Here is a 13,736-nt window from a genome sequence, read left to right as displayed (position 1 = left end):
CGCACATACACCACCAAAGCTGCCAAAACACAGTTAATGCTGGTAATTAACTTGTTTATAATATGATTCCAGTTCACTTAGTGGGAAAAATTCATGATATAACACAAACCTTAAGAAATAATCTCTAATTATAGTGCTACTCGTATACTATGTATGAAAGTAATAAAGGTGACATCCTTTGACACTTAAATGCATGAGTGCGTTGGTGAATGCATGCTGTTGCTCCTGAGAAAACAGTCCAGTTTACACAATTTACAGAGCACTATGCCAGGTGAAGCACTGAAAGTGCAATGAGACAGCACCCAACAGACCAGTCAACAAAATACTAACCCTGCTGCAGAGAAAGCTAGTGTATTTGTTAAGAAAACATTCACTTCTAAATTAATGCCCCGTTTCCTAAAATATTCATTGGACCAAAGGGTCCCAAGAGTCTTAAAGATGCAGACTTGCCTTAACGTCTCTATGCCAACAAAAATAAATAATATTCTAAAATAGAGTCTTAAATCTTAACTGCTTATCTTCCATTAGATTGATTTTTTTGTTTCATCAATTTTTTTTAAGTTCTTTTTTTTTTATTTTCCAGACACTGGTTTTTGTACAGTGTGCTTCTTGCATATTTAAGTAAGAAGCCAATATTTCAGTCTCTACCTATTTACTTTTTTAGGATGTTTCCTCCTTAAAGGCAAGAACTGTTTCTTGCCATCTGTGTATCAGCTTAGCACAGAAAACTGCATAGTTGTAGAAACAATGAAGAAACAAAATATTACATGCCCTGCATTTAATTTCTATGAATATCCTTTTCTTTTCCATGGAGTAAGTTCTGAACTTCTAAGGCCTTTATTTCTGTCAGTGTAACTAACACAATTCAAGTACTCGCCTTGAACCTCTGTACAAGTGCAAACGTCCCTCTTTCCTTACACCCTCAGAGCAGTTCATACCATTCTTTTCCAAAAAACTATCCTTACAGATGGTATTTCTAACAGAGAAATCTTGTAAAATGCTTGCATTTCCGAGGTTATGACCATGTCCCATGACAATAACCTATCATTTACCTAGTTTGTAATTCTGATGGCCTTATTTAGTATTTGCACTGCACTGTGTTTTCAGAAACATACAAACACTCCTCAGTTTCCTCCAAATTAGCTCACTTCCCTCTTCCTCCCATACCTAGAAATTAAACAAGTTCATAACCCTAGAGTCTGTTGGGTTTCTCCCTCAAAGACCCTTCCTGAACTGCATAGGAAATAGTCAACAGTCTCTGCAGTAAAGCCTGTAACTGAACGCACGTCCTTGGCTCGCAGACGAGCAAGCCCCCGCTCCACGGCCCCGCTGGGGCTCATGAGGCACAGCACCAGCCCTAGCAGCAGGGGCGCCAGAGGGCTTCCCACAAGGTCCAGCCTTCTCCGGGGGGGTGCAAGCAGCAGAGGCAGCACCCAGGCCCCACAGGGCGGCTGCCTGACCCGCGGTGGGGCTCATGGGCTCAGCAGCTCCCCTGGCACCTCCCTATGGACGGGCCCCAACCCCCGGAGACCAGATGGCCAGCGGTCCCCCCAGAAGGCCTGAGGACTTCTCCATCCTGGAGAGGCTCAGCCTGGGGTGTGCGTCCTCCCTAGGGGTAGTGCTGGGGGAGCTGCTGAGCCCATGAGGGTGAGCCCACCCTTTACAGTTCGCTGTGACCCTCACGAGCCCCCAGTCCGTTGCACTAGTGCCCTGATGGGAGCTCCTGACTTGGAGCTTACACTGTCCCATCACCGTGGGGTTTCGGCCTCCTGACTAAAACACCACGAACGCTCCAGAGATGCTCACTGAAGGAGGCTGGGGAGCCATCTTCATACCTGACAAAATGGCTTTTACGGAGCAAAGCATTACTGGAGAAGAAGTGGGACCCCTCATAAAAATAAAAGGGTCAATCCAATCAAGAAGATATAATAGTTCTAAAATCATATGCTCCTAATATCAGGATTACAAAATATATAAAGGAAAACCCCTCTGTCAAAAATGGACAGATCCAGCAGGCAGAAAATTAGTGAGGACAAGCTGAACTCAACACCATCAACCAACAGGATACAACTGACATTTAAAGACTCCTTCACCCTACAATAGCACAATGCACATTCTTCTCAAGCTCCTGTGGAACATTCACCAAGACAGATCACATATTAGGCCATAAGACACACCTTAATACATTTAAAAGAATAGAAACCCATACAATGTCTTCTCTCAGACATTAAACTAGAGATGAATAACAAAAAAATAACTGGAAAATTGAGAGATTAAATAAGACACTTCTAAAGAATACAGGCAGCAAAGAAGAAATCTCAAGAGAAATTTTAAAATATTTTTAACTAAACGGAAATGAAAACATAACAGCAAAATTTGTGCCATGCAGCAAAAGCAGTGCTTAGAGAGTAATTTATAGCACTGACTATTAGAAAAGAAGAAACATCTAAAATCAGTAATCTAGGCTTCCGGAAACCAGAAAAAAAGAAAAAAAAAGTGCAAATTAAATCCAAAGCAGGCAAAAGAAAAGAAATAATAAAAATTAGAGCAGAAAGCAAAAAAAAAGAAGTGAAAAACAGAAATCAATAGAGAAAATCAATGAAACCAAAAGCTGGTTCTTTTAAAAGATCAATAAAACCAATAAGCCTCTAGCCAGGCTGGAAAAAAAAAAAAAAAGAGGACACAAATTACTAATATGAGAAATGAAAGAGAGTACATAACTACAGATCCCATGGACATTAAAAAAAAGACAGTTAAGGAATACTATACCCACAAAGTTGACAGCCTAGATGAAATGGACCAAATCCTTGAAAGGCACAATCTGCCAAAACTAACTCAAGAAGAAGTAGACAATCTGAGTAGGCATCTATTTAAAAAATTGAGTCAGTAATTAATAACCTTCCAAAAGTAGAAAGCACCAGACCCAGATGGACTCACTGGTGAATTCTAACCAAATATTTGAGAAAGAAGCTATACCAATTCTTTAGTCTCTTTCAGACGACAGAAGAAGGGAAGGAATACTTCCTAAGTCATTCTATGAGGCCAGCAATTCCCTAGTCGCAAAGCCAGACAAAGACATTACAAGAAAAGATAACTACAGAACAATCTCACTCATGAGCATAGATGCAAAAAGTACTTAATAAAATATCAGCAAATTATGGGCTTCCCTGGTGGCGCAGTGGTTGAGAGTCCGCCTGCTGATGCAGGGGACACGGGTTCGTGCCCTGGTCTGGGAGGATCCCACATGCCGCGGAGCAGCCGGGCCCGTGAGCCATGGCCCCTGAGCCTGCGCGTCCAGAGCCTATGCTCCGCAACGGGAGAGGCCACAACAGTGAGAGGCCCGCGAACCCCAAAATATATATATATATATATATATTAGCAAATTAAACCCAACAGCGTATTAAAAAATTATACACCATGACCGAGTGGGATTTATCCCAGGTATGCAAGGCTGGTTCAACATCTGAAAATCAACTAACGTAACCTACCACATCAACAGGCTAAAGAAGAAAAATCCTATGACCTTGTCAGTAGATGCAGAAAAAGCATTTGACAAGATCCAACACCCACTATGATAAGAACTATCTGTAAATTAGGAATAGAGGGGAACTTCCTCAACTTGATAAAGAACATCTACAGCTAACATTGTGCTTAATGGTGAGAAATGGGAAGCTTTCCCACTAAGATCACGTACAAGACAAGTATGTCCTTTCACCACTCCTTTTCAATATCGTACCAGAAGCCCTAGGAAGAGATAAAACTGTCTTTGTTCATAAGTTAGCAATTTAGGATTTTGAAAGCCTTTCTCCAAAGGAGAAAGTAGCTATGGAAAGTGGCTTATTTCCCAGGCATATATAAAACTAATTACCTGGTTCAAAGCTCTGTAACACTTAACTGTATGGTGTTCAGAAAACAGCAGGAAAAACACTGCTTCTGTGGCTGGTCTGAGAGTCAAACACAATTCAGAAAAGAGTCTACAGGAAATTGCACAGCATGTCAAAAACATTATACAGCAGGAAAAACACCTGGCTGGAAAAATAGCCCAATGAATACATTCTTAGATAGCAGTCCCTGCAGCAGCAACAGGCTACCTGGAAAGTAGAAAACAGTGCACATTTCTTCAGTCTCTGGAGGGACCTTTCCCATTCCCAACATGGATACTTGTAAACTGGTAATTATAACCGAGGAATGAATGTTCATGGTTTCAAAAATACAGCAAACCACCAAATATAATCTGTCTAGGTTTAAAACCATATAGAATGACGGGACTTCCCTGGTGGTCCAGTGGGTAAGAATCCGCCTTCCAATGCAGAGGCCGCGGGTTCGATTCCTGGTCGGGGAACTAAGACCCCACATGCCATGGAGCAACTAAGCCCATGCACCACAACTACTGAGCTCACGCACTCTGAAGCCCATGCACCACAACTAGAGAGAAGCCCATAAGGAAAGATCCCATGTGCCTCAACTAAGATCCGACACAGCCAAAAATAAATAAATAATAAATAATAAATAAAATAAAACCATATAGAATGAGTTTGTATGCCCTTCCTTTTCTAGGGCAGAATCTTGCAAGTGACAGTTTTGTTTTTGTTTTTAAAGACAGAATGAGGAAGTAATTAAAACATATGCTCAAAGGGTCTTGCCAACAGAAACACTTCTATCCCTTCAATCCCCAGTTTTCTACCTGGCTGTAACTAGCAGCAATGAAAACGTGTTCTAAAATATACCTAAGGAATAACTAGCAGTGTTCAGATAATCACACCTGGTGGGTATCTAGTGCTTTACCTTTCCAAGCTATCCTCTTCCAAAGTAATTTCCATGAATGTCTTTAGTTTTCTGTGAACAGTAGCTGCAACACCCTTCACTTTTGAACTCTTATGTTTACCTGTTAAAGACAGAAAAATATTGAACACAACTACACAAAAAGCACACAGACTCTCAATGCAGGTTCAATTTCAGTAAGACAGAGCCTCCTACCCTCCCCTCTGAGTCAGTGCATATATTGACCTGCAGAACAGTAATGATCCCTTTAAAGGGATGTTAGAAGATCCAATGAGTGATTACAAAGCACCTCATTGGCTCTGAGGTAGTTTCCAAGGCCGTGATCCCGTGAGTTCTGTCCATGCCATGAGACTTGATGATCACCAACACCTTCAACAGTAACGGAACTAACACATTTCAGAGTCATCATCTGTTTGGCAAATGTTTAAGTACCTATTAAGTACACGGTGGTCATCTGCACCCCAACCGCCATCCTCACACCCTCCACATGGAGAACGTCCCTCTTCCTGCAGATGTCTCCCCAGGAGACGCTGCCTCAGGCAAGTCTTTCCTGATGCTTGGCCTGGGTCAAACTAGTTACAAATTCCCGTCATGAATCTACAGCCGTACTATGCATTCATGCTTATGGGGAGAGCTTGTTTTGAGAGGATCACTCTATGAATAATATCTTAGAAAATAATTTCAACATTAGTAAAACTGGTCCAAAAATATAGAAACTTAATAGTAGTCCATCTGCAGGGACATTACCATATTTTACACTTAGGTAAGCACTTCCTAGGTACCTCCAATTATTTCTCCAATACTATTTCAACTGGCTGGGATACCCAGAATAGGCACAGTTAAAGTTAAGCAAAACACAGATACATTAAATATTAATACCAAAACACACCATCATTAGCAAAAATGAATTCAGATTTTTAAATGTACATGACAAAGGTAATAAATGACAAATCAATAGAAATTCAGTCTAAGGCACAGAGAGGCAGACGTAATGGGTCCAGTGGGGAAAGTGGACAGGAGCTGCATTAAGAAGCTACCATTATTCAAGCTGGTACGTGGCAGCTACACAGCAGATGCCCAGGCAGACGGCACACGTGTAGCGCGTGGAGCGCTTGGGGGAAAGTGCCGTGAGAGCCTAACTAGCAGGGGATTCACTCCCAAACATTCCACAACAGTTCTGTGTAAGATGCACCCAGCAATGTCCCAGACGATACCATAGAAAATTTAACCAACCTTTATTAATAACCAAGATAATGTGCATAACAGCTGTGAGACACACGATGCCTTCAATATCCTCAGAAATAACACATGCCTTCAGTTCATCTAAAAATGACCTGCAAAAAAGTAAAAAACAACTGAAATTACTCTATAGTATATCTTAATACTTTACAGAAAGACAAATATAGCCAAGATTCATCAACCACCATGAATTCTAGTTTTCAGCTAACATGGGAAGTTGACTAAACCCTTCCCATACTCTTCACTGTAAGCATGCCAAATCATACAGGTGAGACACTAAAATCAGAGGGCGTTGCTAGAAAGAGAAGAGGGTTGTTCTGGTTAGTGAATAAAGCCACTCTGCATACTCGTAATGCCCACAAAAAAGATTTGATATGCTATTGAAAGATAATTCATAGCTGTTAAAAACAATGCTTTTTGAAGTTTTCAAGGAACATATGTACTATTAAAATTCCACAGGTATCAGGTGTCTGCAAAACTATCCCTTTTGTAGCCCACCAGTCCTGCATGTGCCACAAGAAACCCTAGAAGCAGGTCAGGTGACACATGGCATGGAGAAATGAGTAACAGCTGTGTGCCGAATGAAAACCACATGGAATTTACCCAAGTCGTGTTTTGAAAGTGTCCATTGTAGGAAGTATTTCAGTGACATTAAAATTTTAAATGTTTCCCTCTAAATGAACTGTAGTTATGATAAAGCATAACCAGAGACTATTTGGATGAATATATCTTTCAGAGAGTTAGAATTTCACTTTGTATAAGTATAATGCTAATATTTTTAATCTCTGATAAAATGAGAGAAAATTGTATGGAAATGTTTTCTCTTAGGAAAAAAATGTACTTTTGACAAATGGTGAGAGTAAAAGGAATAGAGCTAAAGTTACTGAGAGCTTACAGCCATGACAGGATTAAGAGAACAGCAAAGAAAAAGGGATTACCTGACTACGTTCGGAGATTTTATTATTATTCCTATTAAACACCTTGAAAATGGTGGAAGGGCTGAAAGACCCTCTGGGGGAGTAAGCTCTTTGGTATCAGAAACCTAAAAAAAAAAAAAAGTCAAGTCAGTAACATGAATTGAGACTGAGACTGCACTGATCACTCATTTTACACTTCCCTGGGTTTTCTTCCAAACTTGAGAAAGGCTTTCCAGAAACTCAAAACAATGATTTTTATTAACTGCTGCAATGCCTACCATAATTATGATTAACCTATTACTATACACAGTGGTGTCAATCAACTGGAGAGAAGAAAAAAGACACGTCACTCAACAAGCCTTCTGTCGAACACCCTTTAATTCTATTACCTTCTGTAAACAACGTGTTTCTACACTAAGCAAACAACTCGTTACTCTTATTAGTCCAGATCAGGTTTTCTCAACTCAAACTTTTTCTATAAAGTAGTAAATAGTAAATATTTAAAGAGTAAATATTTTCGGCTTTGTGGGCAAAACGATCTCTGCCACAATTACTCAATTCTGCTGTTACAGCACAAAGCAGCCATAGAAAAAAGGTAAATAAATGGGCTTGGTCATGTTCCAATATGAGTTTGTTTGTTTGTTTTTTTCCCAAAATAAGTTTATTTACAAAAACAGACAGTGGGCCACGATGGCCCACAGGCCATTGACGGATTCATCGTCATCAGCTGTGTAGCTCACAGGCCTGAATAACTTCCAGTTCTTGGGCTGTGTATAGTCCAGGAATCATGCTCCTAAACCAAAATGACCTCTCTTCAAGCTTTCAGGAGGGCCTTAAATGTTATCAATGTCTCAGAATTTTGTCAACTCTTTTTATATTTGTGATTTTATAATACAAAATTTATACAAATTATATGTTTGCATTTGTATATTTCAAAGATATCTCCTATCAGATTTCAGCTTTTCATACTGAGAAAACGCCTCATTATTTAACTATCTTAAGGCATTCTTCCATGCCCTCACTCGCTACCACCAGGATTCCATGCCGTGAAAGAGTGGTTTCTGTTGTGACCTGAATTACCATCCTGATTATGTCAATCTTGAACCAAGTAGGCTAATCATATAAAATAGGCTACTGCTAGGAAAATGGCCAGTCCTTTATAGAGCAGGGGCAAACAAACTATCTGTTTAAACTGATATCAGAGGTTCAAATTTCCTACGCGTAAAAGAAAAAGAAAAGTAAGGCTTATGTACAGCAAGGCAGTCAGAGATGTGAGCTATTCCAGAAACAGAGCCCAAGAGTACTCGTGCACCCTGCTCGCCACTGACCAGGGCCACTTCTGCCTGTCAGGAGAGGGGAATCTTAAGAAATGTATCAACTCGCTTAAGCCTCTAAAATATGGCAAAAAGAAGTATTCAAGATGCAAGGAGCAGCTTGGTTTTAATGAAGAACGACAACATCCTTAGCATGGTTCCCCCCATGGTCACGTGATTCTAAACACAAACCAGCCACGGAACTGTGTGGTGAAGCTGCAGGAGAAGCAGACCTCCCGCTATACCTGAGTTCTGAAAAAATACTTGGAAAAGCATAAAAATGTGCTGCCAGCAGAAAACAGCCTCTTGAATAGTCAAAACAAGACACAGCAGTTTCAGGACAACACACTTCACCTTTCGGAGCCGGTGACTTATCTCGACCACGGACGCGGCAATCAGAGTGGAGAGCACGCCCCGGTGGACAGGCGTGTCCACGTGCCAGGACTGCACGGTGCTGATAAATTCATGAAGAGGGGTCTGAACAGAATAAAGGAGCTACGAAAAACACATCAGTCACTGTTAGTGCTTAGAAGACCACTTTCAAGAATGAGGCCTCCTCCTGCTGTCCCCCGGGGGCCCGGGGCCCGTTTCGTCTGCCCACCCTCACTGCCGCACCTTCCTCTCTGCAGCTGATGGGAACCACGACCAGAAGGCGACACACAAGACTGAAGCCCGCCAGGAAGGACCTTTATGACACTCTTACCCCAGAGCAAAGAAAAATCCCCAAGAATAGGAGTATCAATAACATTAATAAAGTTTTCGAAAGGAGAGATGAAGAAACATCACTGACATTAAGGGAAGACACCCACTATGAGGCCATGTGTTCTGAACGAAGCTGTACAGACAATGGTGAGAAAAGAAAAATATTTTGGCACAAATTCCGTAAATAGATCACAGACACTTGAACCAACTCATCAAAAACAGGACTATTTCAAATTAACTCAAATATGAGCTAGGCTACAGAAAATATGGCCAATAACCTTCAATTACCTCTACCAGCTAAAAAAAACAGGACAAAATTGAAAGTTTCAATAGCTCATAAACATCCTCCCATTTAAGCATTTTTTAAATCTTTACTACTAACAGCTGGGCACTCACAAGCTACTGTATTCATTCTCTGCTTCTGTCCTGCTGGGCAGAGGAGCTCTCGGGTCGCTGGCCTACTGACCTGAACACGTCAACACTGTCCCCAGACTGGTGGCCGGAGGTGAGCCCCTGGCCTCCCTCGCCTCCTGCCCCAGAGCGTGCCACCCCAGGGAGAGGGCTGGCAGCACCAGCTGAAGGTGGCACCTGGCAGCCACTTCCTGTCTGCGTGGCACCTCTCCCCACCCGATAGCCCCAGCGTGTGAGCAGGCCTGGCTACACGCACCCTGCTCCACCAGGTGGGCGCTGTCCCTCTAGTCCCTCTGTCCCGCCCTGGGGAGGCTCCAGTACCTGCAAGCCTTCTTCTGGTTGCTTCCTGAAGCTCCGCGCCATACATTCCAACATTTGCTGAAATACTTTCTGCACCAAATCAAACAGTGTTGAGACTTCTTTCTCTGAATCTGCTTTCTGCGTCAAGGAGCTTCTGGTTACCTCTTTCAGAATGCCAAGAAGTAATGAAACATAAAAGAATCCCTTCACTGGAAAGAAAGTTGAAAAAATCAGTTATTTAATCACACAATTTAGTTGAAATTATTATATATTTTTCACTTAACACATGTATATTATGGTAACTTAAAAGAGACTGTTACTGGTGAGCCAATACCAGGTTGGTCAGATTAACATAAAATCTAACAGACATACATACCTACGACTTGCTCCTTTTATTAAATATATAAAGCCGATGCCTTCAATAACAGTAACAGCCCACCTGGCTCAGGCACTGAGAAGCACTGCATGTGTGGACAGTGTGGGTCCCTGAACACCTGGGTAGAGGATGTGTCTTACTTTTTCACACGATGGTGACATCGCTGACGGGTCTGAGAGGAAAGGCCCTAGAGCTCTCAGACTATGACCTAAGAATCTCCGAGGCCAACTCTGTTAAATCCCCAACACTGTGTAGTTTGTTGGTGTCTTTCTCTCCTTTCCTGTGTGGCAATGATTTGGTAAAAATTTGGTAAAATGTTTTCAGAGTGTGAACTCAATTCTACAATTCATGCTGAGGACCTTCAATTTTCTTTTTTGTTTCTACGCAGACTGGCCTGTAAGCTGCACTGCAAACAGAGCCAGAGGCCGCGCCCTCCCATGCCCCTGCCCCACTCTGCACCCATGCTGCACCTCGCACTGCCCACCACTGACTAACCTTCAGGTCTGTATGCAGGGCTGCATCCCTGGTGGACTGGGCTGGAACCATGATTCTTCCTTATATACATTTAAAAGTATATACTATATAAACTATACATGTATATTTTTTAAAAACCTGTCACATAGAAAAGCACAGAAATAATGTTCCTCGTTAAAAGATTAGTATCTAGGCGACAAAGCGTTATGACCTCTCCTACCTTACATAGGAATCATGTGGCCCTAATAGGGAAGCTCCTTGATTTATGAAAGAGATTAATAGACATAGAAGCTCTGCTTGAGACAGAAGTAAGAAACTAACCCCAAATCCAAATCTATCTACTAAAGTAATAAAAGAAATGGTCATGTTCCAGTTGAGTTTGCCCCTCAAAAGGTGTATGGCACTACCAGAATCAACACAAAGTTTGGAGAGTCTTTGCAAACTTAACAGAAACTTTCAAGAAACAAATCTCTTTATCTAGAAGAAGGCAGAGAGATACATTCTCCACATATCAGTCATTACAGTGAAGCAGGCAGTGAGGCAGCAGCTCAGCAGAGGCCAACACGCTGAGGGTGACGGGGCTCTGAGGACAAGGGGGCCTGTCCCCTTGCATCCACCCTCAAGGTCCTGGTGCAGTGGGAGAACCTCATACTAACTAGTGTCTTTACTACTGACAAAAATCTGAAATGTTGAAAGTTTTAGTTGAAAGTTATTTCATTACATTCAAGCCATATGTGCGTTATAACCAAATATATATAGGTAGTGGTTAAGCAGAGTATGATAAGTTACTAAGGTAGGTCAGGATTTGCAGCCATGGGAAACAGAAGGCCCTCACTTTGGAAGTTCTTGCTTCTCTAGAGTGACTGGTGCACAGGGATGGCTAAGCTGGGGGGTCACGCGGCCCAGCACCGACGGTCAGCATCTCAGGCCACCATGAGTCTGTACGCAAGGAGACGCTCACTAGCCCATCTCAGGGCAGCAGCCACCGAGAGCCACGTGGACCCAGGCCCCTTTCTGTCTCAGATGGGGTGTGCTGTCCTGCAAGGCCCTCCTGCCCAGCTCTACACAGGAGGCTGTGGTCCCCATCAATCCCCCTTTACCTTTGCACTGACCACAAAGCCCATTATTTACTGTAATATTTACTTATTAGGAATTCAACCTTCCTCGTAGTCGTGCTAATTACTTTTGGGGGCATTATCATTTCCTGGTGCTGTCACGCGGCACCGGCCCACAGTCCACCGCAGGCATCTTCTCTCACAAGCCCCGTCACTTCCAGTGCCTGATTTTGCAGAACACACAGAGTTTTTCAAAACACACATGTTGTGTTATAGCAGAAACACCTGCATTTTTGAACTGAGCTGTTTACATCTGGGTTATATGTGGGAACTCAGCTGTATTCAAGGACGTCTCTTCCAGAATATGCATTTCAGCATGGAGAACGCCATGCTCAAATGTTAATAATATAAATGTGACTGAGTTTTAAATTTAAATGTTCTATTAGGACTCTTTCAAGTAGAGCAAGTCCAGAGAACAGGCTCTGGGCTTACCTAGCAAAACTGCAAAGTATAATCTCATTTGTAACAGGACTACAAAGAATGAGCACACAGTTGATTCTCTCCTGGGAAATCCCGATTGTTAGAATGTATAAATACAAAGATCATTTCAGCTTGGTTGAAGGTAAGGTCAGTAGCTTACGGGCTACATTGGAGATCTAAAATTCTTATTAGCTCCTTGGAAAATTTTATAAATACTAAAAATAGATTTAATCCTTAGGGGAAAATAATTCTTAAATGATAAATTGAGTTTAACAATGCAAATCATCTTTAATGTTTCAATCATTAAGCTTAAGTTTAAAACGCTGTTTTCACAATAGAAAGTGAGAGTTATAAAGACTTAAACAAAGGAAAAAGATTTTAAAACAAAAAACATTTGTTCTATTTAATATTTAGTCTTTGTGGATATTGTAACCAAATGATGTAAAATCTTGCTTGTAATTACAGATTAAGGACACGTACACTCGAGACAGCAGAGCAGAGTGACTGCCACCCCAGCACCCATGCAGGCCAAGTGCCAACCTCAGGGGCAGAACCATGAAAGAAAGAAGCTGTGGGGTTTGTGGCCAAGACTTCCCCGGGGTATGCACAACGATAGTCAAGACTACAGCAAAAGACCCCAGAGAGCTAACTGCAAACTTCATGTTGAATTTGGTAAATGATAATACTTTCAATCTCTGTTAGCAAATATTTAGGCTTAAAGAAATTCAAATTATGCATTTCCAAGCTTCTAGGGATCTCAGGAAGAACCAACTGTAGCAACGGGGTGTTCTCTGCCGACTCGGCTGCCCCAGGGAGGCAGCGGGCAGGGGTCACAGCCCTGCGGTGCCCTTCTCAGCCAGCCCATGACCCGAGGCAGAGGAGGCATCCTGGGTCCACCCACACTCCCCCCGCCACAATGAGACGGGGCTGCAAGGATCTGGCCCGGCCCCCCTGGATGCGATGCTCCAGATAATCGAAGCCCAGCCCACCTGGAAGGAGGCCAACTTCTCACTCACTCACTGAACACATTTAACTTGTGTGGACGCCATGGTATGAGTTACCAGGGATCCTGTCCTTGGGGTGACAGCAACTTCCCAGTGGTCTCGGGGGGCGGGGGGGGGGGACATTAAACAGCTCCTGACTTGCACGCAGACGATGACAGACACCAGACAGGAGCAGCAGACAGGCTGGGGCCGTGCTGGTGACCACAAGGCAAAGCAGCTGCAATCACGCAAACCACCGGGGGAGGAGCACAAGACCTTGCCAGAGACTCCGCACTTGGTCACGTCCGAGCCAGAAACACCTCTGAACTTCCTGGCTGCCTCAGCCTGTTAATTCCTCTTTTGGTGTCAGCTAGTTTGTGCTACACATCTATCACTTAAAAACAAGAGTCCTGACCAGCGAAGTGAGGGAGGGAGAGAGGGGCTGGTTCTGACTGCTAGTCGCTCTAAACTAGTCCTTTAATAAACGCAGTACCTGTTTGCATGATTCCCAGGCTCCGCTGTAAAAGCTGTGTCTGAAACATACAGTCACCAAGGCCGACCACAATGACATCCTTGCATACAGTCAGGTAGGTCTGTAAGAGAGGTAGACATGATGATGTGATTTCCCATCAAAAGCCACAGAAGGGACAAGAGGGGACATCCTGCTGGTCAAGGTCCTAACATCTAAGGGTACCACTAGGGGT

At 42.7% G+C, this 13,736-nt stretch overlaps 1 protein-coding gene across 7 annotated transcripts in view; it reads right to left on the bottom strand.

Annotated features, from left to right (window-relative positions):
- The window catches only part of NCAPG2 (non-SMC condensin II complex subunit G2), a 61,964-nt gene that overhangs the window by 3,584 nt on the left and 44,644 nt on the right, over positions 1-13,736 (bottom strand). For all 7 annotated transcript variants that reach the window (XM_033408203.2, XM_049714690.1, XM_033408204.2 and 4 more), the window contains 6 exons: positions 13,526-13,625; positions 9,686-9,873; positions 8,606-8,746; positions 6,960-7,063; positions 6,016-6,116; positions 4,786-4,885 (listed from right to left, as the gene is read on the bottom strand). In XM_033408203.2, coding sequence (XP_033264094.1) covers positions 4,786-4,885; positions 6,016-6,116; positions 6,960-7,063; positions 8,606-8,746; positions 9,686-9,873; positions 13,526-13,625 — 734 coding nt within the window. The remainder of the gene's footprint in view (positions 1-4,785; positions 4,886-6,015; positions 6,117-6,959; positions 7,064-8,605; positions 8,747-9,685; positions 9,874-13,525; positions 13,626-13,736) is intronic.

Source organism: Orcinus orca, chromosome 9 (assembly GCF_937001465.1).
Source record: "Orcinus orca chromosome 9, mOrcOrc1.1, whole genome shotgun sequence".
Taxonomy (NCBI): Eukaryota; Metazoa; Chordata; class Mammalia; order Artiodactyla; family Delphinidae; genus Orcinus; species Orcinus orca.
Note: the sequence above shows the minus strand (reverse complement) of the source record. Positions and strands in the feature narration are given on the sequence as shown.